The following is a 26,308-nucleotide window of genomic DNA, read 5'->3' on the forward strand; positions in this document are numbered from 1 at the left end:
CTGATATCCCAGCAGTATCTGCTTTTGATGTCTTGTCTAGCACTTCAAGCTCATCAAATTTATTAACTATACTTCTAGCATTGGTGTATATGCAAGTATACATGCACCTGTTTCTACTCCCAGCAGTCCTTTAAATCTCCATTGCCTTGCTTTCCAGGCTGCTGCTCAATTGCATTTCATTATTTCATGACTGAAAATGTTGAACATTGTTTTGATGCAGCTGAAACCAGTTCTTAGGGGAAATTGCGTAACCTTATTCCACAAATTTCCTATATTCATAGGTAATGAGTTAAGGTCTTATGAGTCAAAATCGTGGTTCATGCCCCGTATAAACCTATCTTAGTATGTTTGCGCAGTATATTTATGCATAATTTTGTCTTCAAATACAACAGAAGTTTTTATGATAAATTTATATATTTATAGGGATATATTGCATTGACAGGCTTTTCAGTAGAGATTTTAGCTTGTTCAACTAAGGAGCTAGAAACATGGAAAATGTTTCCTGTTCAAGTACTTATACAGCCATCATCTGAAATATCAACTCCTACAAGACAACCTGAAATATGGGTAATGTATTTTTTTACAAATAGTATTGATCTACATTTTAAGAAGAGTTTTCTGATGTTTTACTGCTAAGTAATTTGAGCTACACTTTTAATGGAAGTTTCAGTAGTTTCAGTTTGTTCAGTCATGTCAATTTTTTTTATAAATAAAAAAAAATGAAAATATTGGTGGAGGTGCTTTTGATTTATTTTGTATTTTAGCATTAGCATTAGTAGAGGCATATGATGCAAGAAAGCACTGCAGGATCATCTGGACAAGAATTCAGTTATAGGTCAGACACAGCATGGTTTTGTTAAGGGCAGGTCTTGTCTGACCAATTTGATTGGATGCTATGATGTAGTCACAAAAGAACTGGATGCAGGGAATAACTTTGATATTATATATTTGGATCTTAGAAAGGCTTTTGATACTGTTGCGCATGGAAGACTGCTGCACAAATTGGAGAAGTTTGACATTGGAGGCAAATTGCTGCTATGGATAAAGGGATGGTTGAGTGGCAGAAGACAGAGAGTGGTAATCAATGGACACTGCTCAACGTGGACTAATGTTATTAGTGGAGTTCCTCAGGGTTCAGTGTTGGGTCCATTGTTGTTTTCTGTATTTATAAATGATATTGATGATGGTGTATCAGGCTTAATGTCCAAGTTTGCAGACGATACAAAGGTTGGCAGGGTTGTTAAGGACACTACTGATACTATGCTGCTGCAACAGGATCTGGAAAGGTTGAGCAGATGGGCTGAGAGGTGGCAAATGAAGTTTAACATTGACAAATGTAAAGTACTACATATGGGAAACAGTAACCCCAGATCAACGTATCAACTCTGTGGTACTACGCTGACAGTGGTAGAGAATGAAAAGGACCTGGGGGTAATTGTGCAGGCAGATATGAAGTTCTCTGAGCAGTGCAGACGAGCTGCAAGAGTAGCTCATGGTGTCTTGTCAATGATATACAGGAATTTTTCTAGCAGGGACAGGGATGTGATTATTCCCTTGTATAAGGCATTGGTCAAGCCACACCTTGAGTACTGTATACAGGTCTGGAGGCCTCATTTCAGACGGATGTAGAGCTGCTGGAACGAGTACAGAGAAGGGCAACAAGATTAGTGAATGGAACAAAGGGTTGCTCTTACGAAGAAAGGCTTAAGTTTTGCAAATTACAGAGCCTGGAGACTAGGCATCGGCGAGATGAGCTGATAGAGGTGTATAAGGCTTTGAATGGCTTGAGCATGCTCAATGCCGATGGGATTCTTCCTCTTGCTCAGAATAATCACCTGAGAGGGCATAAATTCAAATTGAGGAAGGACGGATGTCAGATAGCTGTGCGGAAATTTGCCTTTAGCCAGCGGGCAGTTGGTTTGTGGAATAGACTCCCATCGCTTGTTGTTGAAGTTGATAGCCTAAACAAATTTAAGGCTCAGCTGGACAGGTATTTCGAACGAACGGAGGGGTGAAATGGGAGTAGTGGTTGTTTTTTTTTTTTTTTTGGCTGATGCTGAATAAGCTTGCTTTCTTGCATCATATGCCTCTAGTAATGCTAATGAAAGCGAGCTTATTCAGCATCAGCCAAAAAAAAAAAAAAGCACAACCACTACTCCCATTACACCCCTCCGTTCATTCGAAATACCTGACCAGCTGAGCCTTAAATTTGTTTAGGCTATCAACTTCAACAACAAGTGGTGGAAGTCTATTCCACAAACCAACTGCCCGCTGGCTAAAGGCAAATTTCCGCACATCTATCCGACATCCGTCCTTCCTCAATTTGAATTTATGCTCTCTCAGGTGATTATTCTGAGCAAGAGGAAGAATCCCATCGGCATTGAGCATGCTCAAGCCATTCAAAGCCTTATACACCTCTATCAGATTACCTCACCGATGCCTAGTCTCCAGTCTCTGTAATTTGCAAAACTTAAGCCTTTCTTCGTAAGAGTAACCGTTTGTTCCATTCACTAATCTTGTTACCCTTCTCTGTACTCGTTCCAGCAGCTCTACATCCTTCTTGAAATGAGGCCTCCAGACCTGTATACAGTACTGAAGGTGTGGCCTGACCAATGCCTTATACAAGGCAATAATCACATCCCTATCCCTGCTAGAAAAATTCCTGTATATCATTGACAAGACACCATGAGCTACTCTTGCAGCTTGTCTGCACTGCTCAGAGAACTTCATATCTGCCTGCACAATTACCCCCAGGTCCTTTTCATTCTCTACCACTGTCAGCGTAGTACCACAGAGTTGATACATTGATCTGGGGTTACTGTTTCCCATATGTAGTACTTAACATTTGTCAATGTTAAACTTCATTTGCCACCTCTCAGCCCATCTGCTCAACCTTTCCAGATCCTGTTGCAGCAGCATAGCATCAGTAGTGTCCTTAACAACCCTGCCAACCTTTGTATCGTCTGCAAACTTGGACATTAAGCTTGATATACCATCATCTCTATCATTTATAAATACAGAAAACAACAATGGACCCAACACTGAACCCTGAGGAACTCCATAATAACATTAGTCCACGATGAGCAGTGTCCATTGATTACCACTCTCTGTCTTCTGCCACTCAACCATCCCTTTATCCATAGTAGCAATTTTCCTCCAATGCCACATTGCTCCAATTTGTGCAGCAGTCTTCCATGTGCAACAACATCAAAAGCCTTTCTAAGATCCAAATATATAATATCAAAGTTATTCCCTGCATCCAGTTCTTTTGTGACTACATCATAGTATCCAATCAAATTGGTCAGACAAGACCTGCCCTTAACAAAACCATGCTGTGTCTGAGCTATAACTGAATTCTTGTCCAGATGATCCTGCAGTGCTTCTTTAACCAGTGCCTCCATTAATTTTCCTGGAACCGAAGTTAAACTAACAGGTCTATAATTACTTGTGTCAGCCTTTGATCCTCCTTTGTGAATTGGGGTTACATTTGCACATCTCCAGTCTATGGGTACCTCCCCTGAGTCCAAAGAAGCTCTCATAATTATGGCTAGGGGTTTGCTTACTTCCTTTGCTGCCTCCTTTAATATAACTGGATAGAACCCATCCACCCCGGGTGCCTTTTTTATGTTTATCCTCAACAATTTTTCCTCCACTTTCCTCTCAGATATTAGAAAATCATCTAGCTCACTGCCAATGTTTACTTAACCTACGACATTCCCCTTCCTGAATAACTCCTCATGTGTGAATGTAGATGCAAAATACTCGTTTAGATTGCTAGCCACCTGAGCAGGATCCTCAACTGTTGAACCCTCAACATCCAGTGGACCAATCTGATTCATCCCTTTCCTTCTTGAGTTTAAATAGGTAAAGAACTCTTTTCTGTTTTTCTTTGCATCCTTTGCCAAGGATTTCTCATAATCTGCCTTTGCCTGCCTAATCTCCTTTGTGACTTGGTTACAGACCAACTTATATCTATCATAGGCTTCCATGTCACCCATTAATTTGTATGTATTCCATGCATTTTTCTTCTCTGCCATATGTCTCATTAGTTCATCTGACAACCATTTAGACCTGAACCTTGAACAGTATTTCTTGGTTTGTATGTAAAGCCTGGTAGCTTCCAAGATTAGTTCCTTGAATGCTTCCCATTTTGAATTTGCTGTTGGTAACATCATCAGTTGGTCCCACTGTATAGAATTTAAATATTGTCTCAGCCCATCAAAGTTGCCTTTACGAAAGCAAAAACCCTTCCCTTTACCTCTGATGGTAGTTACCTCCTTGAGTAAATCCCACTTCAGCACACTGTGATCATTGCCACCTAGTGGTTCCTTTATCTGCAGATTCTTAATGCATGAAGAATCACTACTGATAATCAGATCAAGAATATTACTCCCTCTAGTTGCCTCCCGAATATGCTGGTGTAGAAGACAATCATCCAATAAATCCACAAAAGCCTTGCTAGTGTGTGAGTGACCAACCCACAAATTCCAGTCAATATCTAGGAAATTAAAATCCCCCATTATAAGACTCTCTGATTTACTGGCCCATTCTCTTTCCCTGTACAGTATCTTATTATACTCATCAGAGTCATTAGGCCTATAGCACACTCCTATTCAATTTTGATTTACTCATGCTTATGTCACACCAAACTTACCCGACACTGCCCTGTTCATCGATGTCGACTGGCTTCACTTCCTTGGATTTTATGTGTTTCTTAACTAATAGCATAACCCCTCCTCCCTTCCTATCCTGTCTATCCTTTCTGTAAACGTTGTACTCCCCAAATTCCAGTTCTGCATTTCTTATATATGTGTGACACCATGTCTCTGATATCCCAACAATATCTGCCGTTGATGTTTTGAGCAAAACCTCAAATTCATCAAATTTATTTACTAAACTCCTAGCATTGGTGTAAATGCAAGTATACATGCACCTCTTTCTATTCTTAGCTACCCTAACACAACCCATGTGTTTACTTGTACCGCAATGACTTCAAGCAGTCTCTGAAATATCCTGCATATTGTTTTTCAGGCTTCTGCTCATTGCAATAGAAGCAGTGCAAGAATCTCTTTCACCTCTGCCAGTGGCTACTGTTAATCTATTTGTCTTTGTCTCCCCCCCCAAGCTAGCAGTTTTCCGACCCACCTAACACTGCCTCGATAGCATCAGCAAATATTCTTGCACCCTTTATATTTAAGTGTATCCCATCCCTGTAGAAGCAATCTCTCCTGTTAACAAGTACAGTCCAGGCTGAAAAAAAATTCTACCCCTTGAGCCTTGCAAAATCTTTCCAGGGCCGAATTGATCGACAAGGCTCTTATCATATACTCCCTCCTATCGTGTCTGGGCAGAATTGCAGACACTTTCAAATTCAACCCTACTTCACGGCTTTTTTTCAACAGTGACCTGTACTTGTTAAGTAATTCCGCTGGTCTCCTACTCTTAATATCATTAGTGCCAACGTGTACAACTATATCACCTTTTGTGCCCTTAAAAGATGATATCCGCTCTACCGTGTCATCAACCTTTGCCCCTGGCAGACATACCCTGGTCCTGTTCCACCTATCCTTTTTACAAAGCATGTTCCCCGTTTCCCTGACAGTAGAGTCACCAACAACTACTAGTTCCTGTGGGACCAGCGCATTCTGCCTTGGGGGCTGCCTCTGTGTTGCAAGATGACCAAGTGCAAGCTCTGGTGTTGATGTGGGCAGCTGAGAGCTTGATAGGCCCCTCAATTTATTTCCTTCGAGGGCATCCACCCTTTCCTTCAAGGTCTCATATAGGCCCATAACAACGCTGAGTTGTCGCCTAATTTCCTTGCACTCCTTGCATCGTGCACACACAATAGACATCCCCCATGGCAGTATCATGTCCCGTACCCGATTGCTCCGCAAACATCAAGCAAACAGTGCATCTTAAAAGGCTGTGATTCAGAGGGCAACTGCCCCCCCCCCTCAGTTCTCCCCTGAGCCACAGCACTCCCATTAGCTTGAGCCTTTTGCTTTGCTGCTCTGGTTTGAGTCATGATTTCGATTTAATGTCAATAAAATTACAATTTCAGAACAAAATTAAAACCTTAAACTTGTATCCTAACACAGTTATAACGCTATATTTATTTTTCAGTATCGAGTGTTATCTACGAGTTCCCTTTATATAACTTCCGTATCAAGTTATGTATTAATTATTTGTTACATTTGTACTCTAAGTCGTTATATATATATATATATAGTTAAAAGTACAATTTAATTGACAATGAAGTTTAACAAGATTAATAGATTTACTGATTAATTGACAATATTATGTTATGTACTATACTATACAAAGCTAATGCTATCGAATTCCGGATATGCTGTATCGTGTTACAATGGTGGTAATTACGAACTGTACTTCTACGGACTCTTAAGTATTGATTAACTTCCAAATCTCGCTGTCTCAATTTAGTATAAACTAAGGATCCTGACTAGATCTATAGCTACTTATAGATAATAATCTGATATAACAATTGGTTAATAAATCAGCTAAATACGGTTAAAAACCTCTCGTTCAATGGAACTGCAATTTGTAACACGTGGATTTGATACTGTTACCGATACTAAGTAATACCCACAAAATCTCTATCAAGTTAAACTTTAAACTAAGTATTGTAACTATGAATATAAAACTACTCTAGAAAATAAGTAAATATGCCAATTTAAGCTAATAAAACAGAAAATAAATCAGAAAAAACTTCTCTTCTCCAGGAGCTGCACAATAGCTGCATCCGCACAGGCTACTCTCGAACCGAACAATTTTTTATAGATTTTACAAATAGCTTATTTATATATAAAAAAAACAGAATTAGCAAAGGCTACCCCCTTCCACCAAGCATAAATGACTGAAAACTGAGTTTCTTATACACTAGGTGAGGTTAAATTTATACTTTGACTTTTTCATTTTGGCTGTTTTCAGTGGCTATCCCTCCTTTTACTATCCAGCAGTAGTTGGCTATCATATTTACATTACATTTCCTTAGTACCTTTTCCTTCTTTTTTATATCCCTATGAGATCTTTCCCCTGCTCTTCACATGAACTACCTAAATTTTCTGGGAAGTAGTGGGTTTTTTTTTTTTTTTTTTTATAAAAACCCCAAACACGAGAGAGGTATTAGAACCTATGGTACTTAGTACCATGCTTGGGTTGGAGGTCGAGAAGATATTTGTCGACATTAGACTGGAACTTCTGTAGACAATTTTCAGGAAATACGTATGAAGGAAGGTTGTTCCAGAAAACGGCAGTTGAACACGATGATAACAATGGAGGTACCTAAAGCAGTGGGTCCTAGGACTTTAACTACTTCATCATAGAGTTGGCACCCAAAACCGTAGGAGCCACTGCAATAAGCAGGGTCTCTGTTTCTGTTATGATGTATATGTACGAAACCTGACAGAGACCAAAAGGAGTGAATAAAATTCAAACATAAATAAATATGTAAATATAAGTTAAAAAGCTAAAATAATGCCCTTTAATTCTTGTTAAAGGAAAAATGAATGGAAGTTTGAATTCCAAAAGAAGGCAAAATTCAGTATGAAATTTAAACCAAGTAACTTAAGATAAAGGAATAAAGTCAGGTATATGACAACTTACTGTGTGCTTAGACTGGAATCAGTGAAATTAGCTGAGTGTGGTGAATACAGAACTACATCGGAGACCAAAGATGAAAGCCGATAGTTTTCTGTACAGTATATTTATATCAGTTGAAATAACCCTGAGTGAGGGGGTGGGAGGTGCGAAATCGTCAAAGTGAGCTGTACCCGTATGATGGGGAAGTAAGCAATTAAACAAATGAGGCAAAGTGCCAGCAAGGGAGAATCAGTGACTAACAAGGACAATTTTTTAGTGTAGAAAAGACACTAAACTTTGTTTAAGAAGAAAAAAGGAGTGATAGCAGAGGAATAGCATCTTAATATTGCTTTTGGCCAGCCTAATCGTGTATGAGAAATAAGTTGTAATTATTAAGGACAGTTGAAAGCAATTGGAAGAAGGGGAATATAGTTGTGCTCAGGCTGTCCAGGGTTATGAAATCTGTACCGTAGTCCCCAGGTCCCCAGTATTGTGGTCACCACCTCCAGTTCCTATCATCCCCACTCCTATCTAAAATATAACAAATGCTCCAACAAGCTCTGCCTTACATGCCCATACATGCATCCACAACATGTTTCGAACAATACTGAAGAAGCAATATTCTGCAAAAGCAGCAACATAGTTTGTCTTTTAACCTGCTGAACCTGTAATATGAAATATATAGGACAAACTGGAAATCAACTCCACCTCAGGCTTAACCTGCATAGATCAGATATCAAGGATTACAATAACCACAACATCCATAACCCAGTTTAATAATTTAATACTTTTTCTTGCTTGCTTGCTTAGTTGTTCAGTAATGTCATTATATTCTATTATATATATATAAGTGTATGCACATACATGCGCAGAGCCGGCTGCAAACTTTGCAGGGCTCTGTGCGAGGTGCTCGTAGATCCCAATGAGATGTCGGTGATGAAAATAAAGTATATATTTCTTGTTGTATTGTCTTGAAAAATTTTACTCCAAGTTCAGAAGATTTGACAATATCACCCAAAACAAGATTTATATTGTGACATGCACAGGGAGTATATATCGCTTTAGGGTTTTCCTTCAAAAACCGTGCCTGAACAACTCCTTTATTGACACCTTTCATGTTTGACCCATTATCGTATCCTTGTCCTCAACAGTTTTCAATTGGTATGCATAATTCTTTTAATAATGCCTTCGATCTGTCAAATAAATCCTTTCCTTTTGAATCGTTAACAGTTAAAAATGTGACAAAATTTTCACGAATCTCAACTTTAGCATCTTGATATACACAAATCTGAATACAACCGATAACTGTTCTTGTTGACTTACGTCTGGAGTACAGTAAAATAAAGTAAAACAGAATAGTATTTAGATAAGTTTATCATTTCTACAATAGTTTGCTTTATTTTTGAACCAATTAGCTGAATTAATTCATCTTGTATTCTATGGGAAAAATATGTAATATTTTTTTTTTGCAAACAGTGCTTTGTCTTTCTAAGTAATTATTTATGTGGGTTTTTAAAACTGGATGAAATTTGGAAATCAGTTCCATAAGGCCAAGGAAATGTCCATTACTGGGGTTGTGAAAAGTTTGTCACTTGTTCATCTTAATGCTAAATTGTGCTTTGCCAAGTAGATAATTCCTCCAATAATCCTGTCAAATACTTGACGTAATTCTTCCGTCTTTTCTTTTATAAGTTCTTCACTTCTCGCATATAATGATGTTCCCTTAATTAAATTTAGTTTCCTTTTGATTAAACTATTCATACATTTGTGATGAACTGGTGACTGTTCATGTTCTGGAATTCTTAGATTTAAGTGAGACCAATCATTAAATCCTTTGCTACAAAAAGCAATTTCTGAATAGGAAAAGAGTTTACAGACAAAACACCACATGTTGTCCGAACTTGATGAGTATATTAACCACCGCCACCATCGTTGAATTTTGCCATTTGGTAACTGCTTTATATAATAGTACTTAGAAAAGCATCTTCCATTGCTATTTTGTGGAAAATTATCAGATTTTATTTGAACTGGTCCTTTTTTTAATTATTAATGTTCTCATTTGGTCAGATATTATACATTTTGGCCAAATTGCTGGATCTTCAATAGCAAAATTTTCATGGACACCAACACCAGAATGGGCTTCAGAAGCTTCATTTTTGCCTTGTGCTTCATTGTGTTCTTTTATTTCTTGATCTCCTGTTTCTTTTTCTCTCGTGTGTTCTTTTATTTCTTGATCTTCTATTTCTTCTTCACTGGTAACTGCTATTATTGGCATAGTCTTCTTGTTTCTTTGCCAATTTTTTTCTTTTTTCAGATACACTAGGATATTTACGATTCTGGTCTCTATCTCGCTTGCTCATTTTACTGTAAGTGCAAAAAACTTTTCTTCATGTAACATATCCAATAATATTATTAAATCTTGTGCAGATGTGTTTTTGATCATCACACTTGTGGTATAGTCGTTTGCAGATAAAATAATTTATTAAACAAACATAAAATAACACTTTAACTTACCAAATTATGACAGTCTATATATGGAATATAGGTGGATCGAGGCAACCATCATAGGAGTAGCCACGCTGGTACAAGAGAAAATTTAAATAAGCACTATGAATAAATAACGAAAGACAGGTATTTAGTAAACCAAGTGCAAAAACTTAAGCCACTTTGGAGGAGTCGCTTAAGACACAAAATAATATTCTTCAAAAGACACCATCAGCTGAGCTGACGCATGACAAGTATAGATCAATCAGAGCATTGGTCAATGTCAGTAAGCACCAATTAGCAATTACCACATAGCCAATACATCGACCAAGAACAATTCTTTCATGTCTTGTTGATTTTATGCAAAACTGTATAATTTATAATAATTACTTCATTAACCATTGTGTATTGTGCAAGTGGGGGCCCTGGGCAATTGTCCCGGTCGCCCACTCCTCAGGCAGGGTGTGTGTGTGTGTGTGTGTGTGTGTGTGTGTGTGTGTGTGTGTGTGTGTGTGTGTGTGTGTGTGTGTGTGTGTGACCTTTTGTTTTTAGGGGCCGTTTTGATTACACGAAAAACATTTTTTATTGCAAAAACAGTTTCTGAGATAGACTTTTTTTTTTTTCTTAAATACAATCGGTATATCGGGATTTTGGGCAGCACTGGTCACTCACAAAGGTAATAGCATGCATATACATATTTTCCTACATGGAATATATACCTAAGAACATAGTTCTTACTGTTTCTAAAAAAGCTGTGTGATCAGTTAAAATGTTTTGGATCTTTAGAATTAGCATTAAAAATACACCCAAAAACACCATGAATTTTGGGAACATCAGAATCTATGCAGACCAGTGTAATCTGTTTGCTAAAAGTAGTAAAGATAGATATGATTTTAACATATAGGCAGCCTATATGAGCTCAATACACTTCACTTCTTAGGATAGGGGATATTAATTTAACTGGGAATCATCATTAGAATCTGTTATACCCAGTGAGTTTACAGATCATTCTAACAGTATAAATCAGCATAGACTATCAGCCTTTTATTCATTGTTTTTTTTCCCTAGTTTCTATTAGATATTTAATCCCACCAGATATAAGTTCTTCCTTTAATGCTTGCTTGACATCATTGATTCATTCTCCTTGTAATTACTTCTAGTCTTATTATCATTCATTTTTTAATTGATTTTCTATATAGCTACCACCTTCCCCCATCCATTCTGTGAAATACATTTACTTCAGTAATCTAAGATTGAATGTTTGTTATGCCTAGATTTTTTCTTATTTCCTCATTTATAATATGGTTTTGTTATTGTTTCTGCAAAATTACTTTTTGATTAATTCTTTTTTTTCTTACTCAGCTTTTACTCCATAGGTTAAAATTGGCTTGAAACTTGAACAGCTAATTTTATCTTTTGGCTGATTTCTCTTTTGCTTCATGTGTTCATGTGAATTTCTTCATGTGAATTTATGGCTTCCGATACTTCCTGCTTTACTTTAACATTAGCATTAGAATTAGTACATGCAAAGATCCAAGAAAGCAAACTTATATAGCATCAGCAAAAATAAAATATAAATAAAAAAACCTTTCCTTTCCTTTTCTTCCATCCATTCACTCCAAATGTTTGTCTAGTTCTGCCTTGAACTTATTTAAGTTGTTGACTTCCACTGCAACAGATGGAACTGTGTTCCAACTATCAGTCACTCGCTGACTAAAGGCAAATTTCCACACGTCTATCCTACAATTGTCTTTCCTCAATTTGAATTTTTGTCCCCGCAGATGGATAATCTGAGCAAGAGAATCCCATCAGCTTTGAGCTTACTCAAACCATTCGAGGCCTTATACAACTCAATTAGATCACCTTGCAAGTGCCAACTCTCCGGACACTGCAGTTTGCATTACTTAAGCTTTTCTTAGTAACAGCATCCCTTTGTTTCACTCACCAAACTCGTTGCCCTTCTCTATACTCATTCCAGCAGCTCTACATCTTTCCTAAAATGAGGCCTCCAGACCTATATGCAGTACTGAAGGTAGGGCCTCACCATTTCCTTATACAAGCGGTCAATACCTCCTTATCCCTGTTAGCAAAATTCCTGTATATCTTTGACAAGACACCATGAACTACTCTTGAAGCCTGTCTGCACTGCTCAAGGAACGTTATATCTGACTGCACAATTACCCCCATGATCCACTATGCTGAGTGTAGTAGAACCCAGTTGGTACGTTACTCTCGAGTGACTGCTACCCTGATGCAGTACTTTCCATTTGTCAATGTTAAACTTCAGTTGCGACATTTCAGCCCATCTGCCCAAAAATTTCTGGATCTGCTTGCAGTAGCATACTATCATTAATGTCATTAACAATCTTGCGAACCTTCATATCGTCTGCAAATTTGGACATAAAGCCTGATATACCTTCATCAATATCATTGATAAAAACAGAAAACAACAATGGGCCCAACACCGAACCCTAGGGGATTCCAGTAATAACATTAGTCCATGAAGAGCAGTGTCCATTGATTACAACTCTCTGTATTCTCCCACTCAACCACCGTTTTATCCATTGTAGCAACTTGCCCTTAATGCCATACTGCTCCAATTTGTACAGTAGTCTTCCATGTGCAACAGTATCAAAAGCTTTCCTGAAATCCAAGTATGTGGTATCGAAATTATTTTTTGCATCCAGTTCCTTTTTAACCACATCATAGTATCCAATCAAATTGGTCAGACAAGACTTCACCTTAACCAACCCATGCTGTGTCTGAACTATAACTGCAATCTTGTCTATGCTTCTTTAACCAGTGACTCCATTATTTTCCCTGGAACAGTTGTTAAACTAACAGATAATTACTTCTGTCACCCTTTAGTAGAAGTAGTAGAGGCATGTGATGCAAGGAAGCATGTAACATCAGCTACATGCTTTCTTGCATGTAGAAAAAAAACAATTTCACACATCCATTCCCTCTAAAATTTTGTCTAGTTCCTCTTTGAATTTATTTAAGCTATCAACTTCCACCACAGATGGAAATTTGTTCCAGCAATCAACTACCCAGTGGTTAAAGGCAAATTTCTGCACATCTATTCTACAATGGTCTTTCCTTTTGAATTTATACCCCCTCAGGTTTGTGATCTGAGCAAGCATAAGAATCCCATCAGAATTCAGTGTGCTCAACCCATTCAGGGCCTTATACACCTCAATCAGATCACCTTGCAGGTGCCTAGACCTCCAGTAGCTGCAAATTGCAGAATTAAAGCTTTTTGTGATAAGAGACCCCTTCATTCCTCTCATCAATCTAACTCCTTTATACACACTCCAGCAACTCTGCATCCTTCCTTAAATGAGGCCTCCAGACCGGTAGGCAGTACTCAAGGCATGGTTCTGACCATTGCCTTATACAAAGGGATAATTACCTCCTTTTTCTGACAAGCAAAATTCCTGTATATCATTGACAATACTGCATGACCTGCTCTGGCAACCTGTCTGCATTGCTGAGAAAACTTCATATCTGACTGCACAATTACTCCCAGATCTTTTTCTCCTTTTCTACCACCCTAAGTGTAGTATCACACAGTTGCTATGTTTCTCTGGGGTTACTTCTACCCATATGCAGTACTTTGCATTTGTCAATGTTAAATTTTAGTTGCCACTTCACAGCCCATCTGCCCAACTTTTCTAGATCCTGTTGCAGTAGCACACTACCTTTACTGTCATTAACAACGTTGCCAACCTTTGTGTCATCTGCATTTTGGAGATTAAGCCTGATATGCCTTCATCAATATCATTGATAAATATACAAAACAACAGTAGGCCCAACACCAAACCTTGGGGGACTCTTCCAATAACATTAGTCCAAGAAGAGTAGCATCCATTGATTACCATTTCTGTTGTCTACCACACAACCACCCTTTTATCCACTGTAGCAACTTGTCCTTAATACCATAGTGCTCCAATTTGTACAGTAGTCTTCCATGCACAACAGTATCAAAAGCTTTCCTGAAATCCAAGTATATGATAACAAAATTATTTTTTGCATTCAGTTCCTTTGTAATCACATCATAGTATCCAATCAAATTGGTCAGACAAGACTTCACAAACCCATGTTGTGTCCAAGCTATAACTGAAGTCTTGTCTAGATGATCCTGCAATGCTTCTTTAACCAGTGCCTCCATTAATTTCCCTGGAACAGAAGTTAAACTAACAGGTCTGTAATTACTTGTGTTTCCCTTTGATCCTCTTTTGTGAATTGGGTCACATTTGCACATCTCCAGTCCATGGGTACCTCCCCTGAATTCAAGGATGCTCTCATAATTATGGATAAGGTTTTGCTTACTTCTTTTGCTGCCTCCTTTAATATAACTGGATAGATTCCACCCACCCAGGTGCCTTTCCTTTGTTCAATACCAACATTTTTCTCTTTCACTTTGCTCTCAGTTATTACAAAATCATTTAGCTCACTTCCAGAGTTTGATAAGCTTCTGGTCTCCACTTCCCTACTGATTTTCTCATGTGTGAACTTAGATGCAAAATACTCATTCAGTTTATCAGCTACCTTAGCAGGTTCATCAACAATCAAAGCATCAATATTCTGTTGTGCATTTCCATTTCTTATCTTCCCAACTTCATTAAAAACTATTCTCAGATTTTGATACAAAAAACAGTACAATATCATCTATACTTAACAGTGATCTAATATTTATGTCTCTCACACTAAACTTTGCCAGTACCTTACATTCTTTTATTAAAAGATCCATAAAAATTATAAAAAGAAGTGCTGATAAGACACTGCCTAATCTCACCGCAAGCTTAAATAAACCATTTTTCTGTGCTTCCTTCAATCTTCACAGTAGATTTTTTATTTTTATAGAACTTTTCATTTTTCTTAAAAGAAGAGATTGCTTCTACAGGGATGGGATACACTTAAATAGAAGGGGTGCAAGAATATTTGCTGATGCTGTTGAGGCAGTGTTAGAGGGGTTGGAAAACTGCTAGCTTGGGGGGATTCGCAGACTAATAGGTTAACAGTAGCTGCAGGCAGAGGCGAAAGTGATTCGTACACTGCTTCTATTGTAATGAGCAGCAGCGTAGAGAGCAAGTTGCTGGGGATTTCAAAAGCTGCTGGGAGTCATCATGGAACAAGTAAATACATGGGCTGTGTTAGAGTAACTAAGAGTAAAAACAGGTGCATGTATACTTGCATGTACACAAATGCTAGGAGTATAGTAAATAAATTTGATGAATTTGAAGTCCTGTTTAAGACATCCAATGCAGATATTGTTGGGATATCAGAAACGTGGTGCCACTTAGATATAAGGGATGCAGAATTAGAATTTGGGGAGTGCAAATGTGTACAGAAAGGATAGACAGGACATGATAGGAAGGGAGGAGAAGTTATGCTGTTAGTTAACAAACATAAAATCTAAGGAAGGGCATCGAATTGACATAGAAGGACTGTGCAATGTTCAGTCACTTTGGTATGACGTAAGCACTGGGAAAGCAAAAATGAGGGTAGGAGTTTGTTATAGGCCTAATGACTCTGATGAGTGCAATGAACAATTATAGAGAGAAATAGATTCGGCCAGTAAATCAGAGTGTCTTATAATGGGGGATTTTAACTTCCCAGATATAGACTGGAAATTGTGGGTTGGTCACTCGCATGCTAGCAAGGCTTTTGTGGATTTATTGGATGATTATTTTCTACAGCAGAATGATAGAGAGGCAACAAGAGGGAGTAACACTCTTGATCTGATTATCAGCAGTGATTATTCATGCATCAAGAATTTACGGATAAAGGAACCATCAGGTGGTAGTGATCACAGTGTACTGATGTGGGATTTAGTTAAAGCTGTAACTAAAATCAAGTGTAAAGGGAATGGTTTTTGCTTTCGTAAAATCAACTACAGTGGTCTCAGAGATTTTTTAGGTTCTGTACAGTGGGACCAACTGATGATGTTATCAACATCAAATTCTAAATGGGAAGCATTCAAGGAAGTAATTTTGGAAGCTACTAGGCGTTTTGTTCCAACTAAGAAATACTGCTCTAGGTTTAGGCCCAAATAGAGGTCAGATGGACTAATGAGACTTGTGGCAGAGAAGAAAAATGCATGGAATGCACATAAATTGTCAGAAGCCTGTGGTAGATACAAGCTAGTCTTTAATCAAGTCACAAAGGAGGCATAGAAAAAGAAAAGCAGCCAAGACTTCTTTACTTATATAAACCCTGAAGGAAGGGGATGAATCAGATTGGTCCACCAGATATCAATGGTTCGACTGTAGATGATCATTCTTAGATAGCTGCTGAACTAAATGAGTATTTTGCATCTATTCACACATGAGGAGTTATTCAAGGATGAGAGGGCAAGATGTTTATCAAATTCTAACAGGGAGTTAAGTGATTTTGTAATAACTGAGAGCAAAGTGGAGGAGAAACGGTTGAAGTTAAACATAAGAAAGGCACCTGGGGTAGATTAGATCTATCCAGTTATATTAAAGGAGATGGCAAAGGAAGTAAGCAAACCCTTAGCCATAACTATGAGAGCATCCATGGACTCGGAGGTGGGGGAAGTCCCCACAGATTGGAGATATTCAAATGGTCTCCAATTCACAAGGAGGATCAAAGGGCGATAAGAGTAGTTACAGACCTGTTAGTTTATCTTCTGTTCCAGGGAAAATAATGGAGTCACTGGTTAAAGAAGCATTGCAAGATCATCTAGGCAAGCCAGCAGTAATAATGTAGACACAGCATGGGTTTGTCAAGGGGAAGTCTTGTCTGACCAATTTGATTCGATACTGTATGTGGTCACAAAGGAACTGGATGCAAAGAATAATTTTGATATCAAATACAGTAAGACCCCCGTATCCGTGGGGGTTACGTTCCAAGAACTACCGTGGCTGGTTGAAACCGCAGATGTAAGTGAATTCACTACCAGTGCGACAAACTTGCAGGATGTGTAGGGGGCACAAAGACGAATCGGAATCACATAGCATTGCAGGGTCTGAAATGCTTTCGTCATGCGGTAGAGAATGTTGAACGGGCGATTGCGTGAACAGCGATCCCGCTGGAAGTCAACATTTGCGAACCTTTTCTGTTGAAGAAACCAAGTAGCAAAAGTCCTCCGGAGTGGATAATCTGCAGGATTCAATGATTGGATGCGTTGCAGATGGTATGAACTCATTTGGTTTGTTGACAGTATCCTCCATACAGTGGATTGGGAAATACCCAATCGTTGGCCTATTGCTCGAGTACTCGTACTCGGATTGCATTCTGCAAGATGTAGGACATTTTCCTCATTGTCTGGCATCCTCGTCGTTCGCTCTCGATTCATGGTACCTCTCGTGAAACAACCAGTCTCACGTAACCTTCTGTGCACACGTGCGAAAATCTTATGATGAGGAGCACGCCTGTGTGGGAAACGTTCCTGGTACAAGCGCAGATCAGTGCGCCCATTACAGTCTGCAGCTCCATACGCGAGGTGCATGTCGGCCAGTTTAACGTTTGAATACTTGTCCATCCTACTGCCTCGGGAACCAGTTCGCAAATGCTGACTTCCAGCGGGATCGCTGTTCACGCGACCTCCCATTCAATGTCCTCTACCGCATGACGAAGGTATTTCGGACCCTGCAATGCTATGTGATTCCGATTCGTCTTTGTGCCCCCTACACCTCCTGCAAGTTTGTCGCACTGGTAGTGAATCATCCTGTATAATGTGATTTTCTTGTACATACATATGCATAATAAAGTTTAATTGATAAGTTAAACAGACAGTAAGACATTAGCAACGTTAAATACAGTAATAATAAAGTACATCAGACTCTTGATTTACTGGGATTGGATTAACCGGGACACTTCATGACTCCAAATTTAAAAAAAAAAAAAAAAAAAAAAAAATCAACCAGAAATCATAAAATTCAAATAATAACTAGAATAGGTATAAACAGATATTTTGCAAGTCGGAAATAAGTGACAAGAACCGGCGTTATAGGTCATTATTGGGAGATTAGTGTACTTATTATCTTGCAACCCCTGCTGTCTTCACACCTACTGCTCAAAACAAATGTTTAGTTTGATTTAGTGCATTGCATCGAATGTTGTGTTCCATTGCACCACAAAAGGACAAATTTTGTTTTATTTATGTCAAGGATGTTGGAATGTCAGAATATATATTTTTTTTTTATAGCAACTATTTTTTATTATTATTTTTTTTTGTGTGTTGAAATTGCAAAAATGATGGGCAAACGCAAGAGTTGTGCTTTCAAATTAAACAAAATCTTGATTCAAAAGTTTGAAAACGGTGCATCCATTAAATCTAATTGTAAATCTAATTAAATCTAAGACTAATTGTAAAAAAATAAAGATGGAAGCATCATATTGGACATGCGAGTAGCAAGTCTTAAGTTTTTTCTTTTTTTTCCCGTGGTTAACCACGGGTAACTGAATCAGCGGATACGGGGGTATAACTGTATTTGAATCTTGGAAATGCTTTTGATACTGTTGCACATGGAAGATTACTGTGCAGATTGGAGCAGTATGGCATTAAGGGGAAATTGCTACAATGGATAAAAGGATGGTTGAGTGGGAGAAGACAGAAAGTGGTAATCAATGAATACTGCTCTATGTGGACTAATGTTATTATTAATGTTCCTCAGAGTTCAGTGTTGGGCCCATTGTTGTTTTGTATATTTATCAATGATATTGATATAGGTATATCAAGCTTAATGTCAAAGTTTTCAGATGATACTAAGGTTGGCAGGGTTGTTAATAACAGTAACAACAGTATACTGCTGCAAAAGGATTTAGAAAAGTTGGGTAGATGGGCTGAGAAGAGGTAGCTGAAGTTTAACATTGACAAATGCAAAATACTGCATATGGGTAGAAGCAACTCCAGAGAAACGTAACAGCTATATGGTACTACACTTAGGGTGGTAGAAAATGAGAAAAAGACCTGGGAGTAATTTTGCAGTTAGATATGAAGTTTTCTCAGCAATGCAGACAGGCTGCCAGAGCAGGTAATGGGGTATTGTCAATGATATACAGGAATTTTGCTAGTAGGAAAAAGGTGGTGATTATCCCTTTGTATAAGGCAATGGTCAGGCCACGCCTTGAGTACTGTGTACAGGTCTGGAGGCCTCATTTGAGGAAGGATGCAGAGTTGCTTGAGTGTGTACAGAGAAGGGCAACAAGCCTGGTGAAGGGAACAAAGGGGTGCTCTTATGAAGAAAGGCTTAAGTCTGCAAATTGCAGCTTCTGGAGACTAGGCACCTGCTAGGCAATCTGATTAAGGTTTATAAGGTCTTGAATGGATTGAGCAGACTCAATGTTGATGGGATTCTTCCTCTTGCTCAGATTACAAACCTCAGGGGGCATTGATTCAAACTTAGCAAAGACAGGTGTAGAATTGATGTGAGGAAGTTTGCCTTTAGCCAGCATATAGTTGATTGCTTTAACCAACTTCCATCTGTTGTTGTGGAAGTTGATAGCTTAAATAAATTCAGTGCAGAACTAAACAAACATTTTGAATGAACGGATCAGTGAAATGGGATGGGTTTTTTTTTTTTTTTTTTTTTGCTGATGTATAAGTTTGTTTCTTGAATTGTGCCTCTACTAATGCTAATGCTGATATGGTATCATGGATACTCGATGCTATTTTTATTTATTTTTTCTAAGATTAGGTAGAGTAGATTTTTAGGTACTTTGTTGCATGGGGTTTCTGAAAAGTAAGGCAACACATTTTTTTTCTCGATGATGTTTCATAATACGAAGTAGTTGAAATTACATACCAAGAAATAAGTGAACATGCACTACTTCTCCACAAAGTTTCCAGTTTTATTGATGCAATTGTCCCATTGATGGAACAGTTTATCAATACCACTACTGAAGAAGTCTGTACTCACATGCAGTAACCAACATTGCACCGCCTGATGAACTTTCTCATCCGTGGTGAAATTTCAGAAATGCTTCATCGCTGTATCGCAACAGGTTCTCCAGACACATCCCCATGCATTTTGCTTTGTCCTCCTCTGACAGTGTGCTGCCACTGGGTACCTCAACAGAGGTACCCAGCAGCAGCACACCTTTCGAAAGACAAGGACATCATAAACAGTCAACTTATTCACATTCACTATTTGTGCAGTTTCATGCAGTTTCACTCACCTGTTTTCAAGAACGATGCCCTTAATGCACGAAATGTCTTCTGTCTTGCTCGATGAAGGCCTGTCCGCCTGATGTCGACCTTTAATGTCAACACAGCCCGCTTTAAATTCATTGCAACAAAAACACACCTGCTTCTTTGTCATCACCCTTTTGCCATACACAGCAACCAGTTCACGATGAATATCACTTGGTGAAGACCCTTTTTCTTGCAAAAAGCGAATAGCTTCTTGATCACTTGCTTTGGACCACACTTGCATGGTAGCCACCATTTTGCAACTGGAATCTGCTGTGAGGTGACACTACTGCAACACTGCACTGGCCGTCTTTTTGAACGTTATTAACAGGTCTGTCTGTCCACAGAGTTTCATCTCACTCTCTTTCACCATTGTTAAGAAAAAAAATGTTTTACCTTACTTTTTTGGAAACCCCTGATATTTTCAAGATTGAAAAATTCTAATCTTGTGTTTCCGTGACTTTTCTGTAATATGTCTAAATATACAATATGTCTACTGTTCGTACCAGTCTGGTTCAATATGTTAAATTTCTTGTTTTGTAATGCCGAGTTTGCTGTTACATATCAACCCATATTGAAATTAGGGAAATTATTTTTAGTTCCTTTTGACTTAAAACATAGAAGTAACCAAGCGCAGTATATTTTCTTACTGAATGCTTTGATTGCAACTCCAGTGCCAAGGTTTAATTCACTGCACCCTTAGTGACCCCACAAAAATCATAAAGTAAGTTGAAGCTGGCTGCTTGGGATCTCCCAGCTTAGTCAACATGCTATCCTTTAATCACAATTTCAACTTCGATAACATCTCTCTCTACCTTAGCTCATCAGTCAGATTTCTGTAAACTTCTTATTCTTGAAACCTTACTTATGAAATTATTCCAGAATTTTATCTATGTTCACTGACCCTTTATCTCAGACTCATGGGACTATACTAAACTACAGAAGACAGCTCTCCACAGTTCCTGTCCATCCTACCCCATGTATAAAGGTTGACCTGGATGGTTGTAGGTGTGTGCTCTTAGTAATTGTCATTTGTATTGTCTCTTTAAAATGAAACAAAAAATATTGGTCCCACTTAAGTAGGTAATTTTTAATGTGTTTTAGTTTGGACATGTGTCATTTGAGGTATTTTTCTGCCTGGTCCATATGCAAGACAGTTTTTCTGTGGCACACCTTTTGCTAATATCAACAGTATTAATTTTAGGTTATTCGTAAATCATTAGGAAAGCTGATATTCCAGAAAACCTTGGAATAAATCACAGGTAACTAATTGTAACTTTCAACCAAGGCTCTGAACTATTTGGTTCAATATTTATTGGTATGGCTTATGGGTTATCTATCAACGTTTGTACATTTGGGATAGGCCACAACCTGAATATGTTCATTATGAAAATGTTGAGTGAATGTTTTTTATGTGCAGTAACAATTACTTTTTATATATTATTAAGTAGTAATTAATGAATTGGTGGAAAGTCAAATTAGTTCCCTTTTCACTTCTATTAATCCAAAAAAATGAAAAAAAATTCTATAAATTTTAAGAAAAAAAATTTAACACTCTTGATATATGATATAATGTATAAATTACCTAACTTTTTTTTTTTCCCTTATGTGTGAAGTAGCTTCATAATGTTTTAATCAGAAAAATAGCCTTATCTAAAAAAAAATAGGATGTTAACTTTTTTATTTATATTACAGACAGCAAACAGAAATTGTACTACTGAAGAGATGCAGCAAAGCATCAAACCACTACAGATATCTGTAAGTTTGTTGCATATCTGACCATTTATAAAAGTCATAAACTGTCATAATGAGAAATTAAGGAAATTATTTTTTTATAATTCTTTGTTATAGAATTTTCATACTTTATGGTAGGAGTGAGAAAACTGAGGTAGTAGTAGTAGTGGCATGTGATGCAAGAAAGCAAGTGTATGAGCTTATGCAGCATCAGCCAAAAAAAAAATCACACCATTCCCTCCAAATTGCCTGTCCAGTTCCTCCTTAAATTTATTCAACCTATCAACTTCCACAACGACAGATGGAAGTTTGTTCCAGCAATTAACCACCCGCTGACTAAAGGCAAATTTCCGCACATCTATTCTACATCTGTCTTTTCTTAATTTGAATTTATGTTCCCTTAGGTTCGTAATCTGAAAAAGTGGAAGGATCCCATCAGAATTCAGCGTGCTCAACCCATTCAAGGCCTTATATACCTCAATCAGATCACCATGCAGGTGCCTAGTCTCCAGCCACTGCAATTTGCAGAACTTAAGCCTCTCTTGGTAAGAGGATCCCTTCATTCCCCTCACCAATCTTGTTGCCCTTCTCTGTACACGCTCAAGTAAATCTACATCCTTCCTAAAATGAGGCCTCCAGACCTGTACGCAGTACTCAAGGCGTGCCTTGACCATTGCCTTATACAGAGGAACAATCACCTCCTTCTCCCTACTAGCAAAATTCCTATATATCATTGATAAAACCCCATGATCTGCCCTGGCAGCCTGTCTGCATTTCTCAGAAAACTTCATATCTTACTGCACAATTACTCCCAGGTCTTTTTCATTTTCTACCACCTTAAGTGTAGTACCACACAGTTGGTACATTTCTCTGGGGTTACTTCTACCCATATGCAGTACTTTGCATTTGTCAAGGTTAAACTTCAGTTGCCACTTCTTAGCCCATCTGCCCAAATTATCTAGATCCTGTTGCAGTAGCACACTGCCATTACTGTCATTAACAACCCTGCCAACCTTTGTACCATCTGCAAACTTTGAATGCTATGTATTGTCTGCAGCTCAGGGACAATTTCCATGTATTTTTAAAAGTAACAGATATGAAAGAAAATCTTTTAAACAAAGATAGAGGCATGTACTGCATTGCCAAAGGTATAGGTACAAATAAATAAGCACATTTCATTCATATTGTTAGTTACACAATATGTGTAGGGCAGTAGCAGCCCAGAGATATAAATAAAACTGGAGAAGGTAAAGGTTTTATTTGAAAAGCATGCCACATGGGAATGCACACAGCAAATTTGAATGTGAACAACAGCTGGGATGCTACAGAGCAGGATTTAGACTGTGATGGATTTTAGAGCTTTTCAGCCTTCCAAAGGCTTTCATCTGAAATCTTATGTAAGTGGAAGACATTTGGAAATGAAGTTGAACTCTGACTAGAAAGACTGTATTTTGGCAGCAGAGGACCTTTAAATGTCAGTTGTTCTTATTGATCTGGAGAACTGAAATAGTTTTTTTTATTTATGAGGACAAGTGTTTCAGGTGCTAGAAGTATAGTAAATAAATTTGATGAATTTGAAGTGTTGGTCAAGACATCAAAGGCAGATATTGTTGGGATAGCAGAAACGTGGTGTCACACAGATATAAGGAATGCAGAACTGGAATTTGGGGAGTACAATGTGTACAGAAAGGATAGACAGGATAGGAAAGGAGGAGGTGTTATGCTGTTAATTAAGAAAAACATAAAATCAAAAGAAGTGCATCCAGTTGATATAGATGAACAGTGCACTGTTGAGTCAGTTTGGTGTGACATAAGCACTGCAAAAGCAAAAATAAGAGTAGGAGTGTGTTATAGGCCTAATGAGTACAATGAACAATTGTACAGAGAAATAGTCGACTAGTAAATCAGAATGTCTTATAATGGGGGATTTTAACTTCCCAGATATTGACTGGAACTTGTGGGATGGTCACTCGCACACTACTAAGACTTTTGTGGATTTATTGGATGATTGTTTTCTGCAGCAGCATGTTCGATAGGCAACCAGAGAGGGTAATACTCATGATCTGGTTATCAGCAGTGATCATTCGTGTATTAAGAATTTGCAGATAAAGGAACCACTAGGTGGCAGTGATCACAGTGTACTGATGTGGGATTTACCATCAGGGGTAAAGGAAAGGGTTTTTGCTACCGTAAAGGTGAGTACAGTGGTCTCAGACAGTTTTTAAATTCTGTACAGTGGGATCAACTGATGATGCTACCAACAGTAAATTCTAAGTGGGAAGCATTCAAGGAATTAATTGTGGATGCTACTAAAAGTTTCATACCTATTAAGAAATGTTGTTCAAGGTTTAGGCCTAAATGGTTATCAGATGAACTAATGAGACTCGTGACAGAGAATAAAAATGCATGGGATACATATAAATTATCAAGCGACTGGGAAGCCTATCGCAGATATAAGTTAGTCTGTAATCAGTTTAGGCAGGCGAAGGCCGCTTACGAGAAATCTTTGGCAAAAGATGCTAAGAAAAACAGCAAGGATTTCTTCACTTATACATAAATAAACTCTAAAGGGAAGGGGATGAATCTGTTTGGTCCACTTGATATCGATGGTTCGACTGTTGATGATCCTGCTCAGATAGCAAACAAACTGAATGTATTTTGCATCTACATTCACACGTGAGGAGTTATTAAGGTTTGAAAATGGCAGAAGGTTATCAAATTGTAGCAGGGTGCTTAATGATTTTGTAATAACTGAGAGCAAAGTGGAGGAGAAATTGTTGAAGTTAAACATAAAAAAGGCACCTGGGGTGGATGGGATCTATCCAGTTATATTAAAGGAGGCGGCAAAGCAACTAAGCAAACCCTTAGCCATAATTATGAGAGCATCCTTGGACTCAGGGGAAGTCCCCATGGACTGGAGATGTGCAAATGTATCCCAAATTCACAAAGGGGGATTGAAGGGTGACACAAGTAATTACAGACCAGTTAGTTTAACTTCTGTTCCAGGTAAAATAATGGAATCACTGGTTAAAGATGCATTGCAGGATCATCTAGACAAGACTTCAGCAGTAATTCAGACACAGCATGGGTTCGTTAAGGGAAAGTCTTGTCTGACAAATTTGATAGGATATTATGATGTGGTTACAAAGGAACTGGATGCAAAAAATAATTTTGATATCATATGTTTAGATTTCAGGAAAGCTTTTCACACTGTTGTGCATGGAAGACTACTGTACAAATTGGAGAAGAATGGTATTAAGGGTAAGTTGCTACAATGGATAAAAGGATGGTTAAGTGGGAGAAGACAGAGGGTGGTAATCAATGGGTGCTGCTCTTCGTGGACTAATGTTATTAGTGGAGTCCCACAGGGTTCGGTGTTGGGTCCTCTGTTGTTTTGTATATTTATCAATGATATTGATGAAGGTATATCAGGCTTAGTGTTGAAGTTTGCAAAGGTTGGCAGGATTGTTTATGACAGTAATGGTAGTCTGCTACTGCAACAGGATCTAGATAATTTGGGCAGATGGGCTAAGAAGTGGCAACTGAAGTTTAACCTTGACAAATGCAAAGTACTGCATATGGGTAGAAGTAACCCCAGAGAAACGTACCAACTGTGTGGTACTACACTTAAGGTGGTAGAAAATGTAAAAGACCTGGGAGTAATTGTGCAGTCAGATATGAATTTTTCTGAGCAATGCAGATAGGCTGCCAGGGCAGGTCATGGGGTTTTGTCAATGATATATCGGAATTTTGCTAGCAGGGAAAAGGAGGTGATTGTACCTCTGTATAAGGCAATGGTCAGGCCACGCCTTGAGTACTGTGTACAGGTCTGGAGGCCTCATTTTAGGAAGGATGTAGATTTGCTTGAGCATGTACAGAGAAGGGCAACAAGATTGGTGAGGGGAATGAAGGGATCCTCTTAACAAGAGAGAGGCTTAAGTTCTGCAAATTGCAGTGGCTGGAGACTAGGCACCTGCACAGTGATCTTATTGAGGTGTATAAGGCCTTGAATGGGTTGAGCCCGCTGATCTGATGGGATCCTTCCACTTGTTCAGATTACGAACGTAAGGGGGCATAAATTCAAATTGAGAAAAGACAGATGTAGAATAGATGTGCGGAAATTTGTCTTTAGCCAGCGGGTGGTTAATTCCTGGAACAAACTTCCATCTGTCGTTGTGGAAGTTGACAGGTTGAATAAATTTAAGGAGGTACTGGACAGGCATTTGGAGGGAATGGTGTGTTTTTTTTTTTTTTTTTTGGCTGATGCTGCATAACCTCATACACTTGCTTTCTTGCATCACATGCCACTACTACTACTACTACTAGTAG

At 38.3% G+C, this 26,308-nt stretch overlaps 1 protein-coding gene across 1 annotated transcript in view; it reads left to right on the forward strand.

Moving 5' to 3' along the window:
* LOC150086944 (protection of telomeres protein 1-like) overlaps positions 1-26,308 on the forward strand; it is a 186,486-nt gene that overhangs the window by 79,430 nt on the left and 80,748 nt on the right. The window contains exons 4-5 of the mRNA XM_090372328.1: positions 424-567; positions 21,941-22,003. Coding sequence (XP_090228454.1) covers positions 424-567; positions 21,941-22,003 — 207 coding nt within the window. The remainder of the gene's footprint in view (positions 1-423; positions 568-21,940; positions 22,004-26,308) is intronic.

This window comes from Mastigoproctus giganteus, chromosome 4 (assembly GCF_048544385.1).
Source record: "Mastigoproctus giganteus isolate SK-2022 chromosome 4, ASM4854438v1, whole genome shotgun sequence".
Taxonomy (NCBI): domain Eukaryota; kingdom Metazoa; phylum Arthropoda; class Arachnida; order Uropygi; family Thelyphonidae; genus Mastigoproctus; species Mastigoproctus giganteus.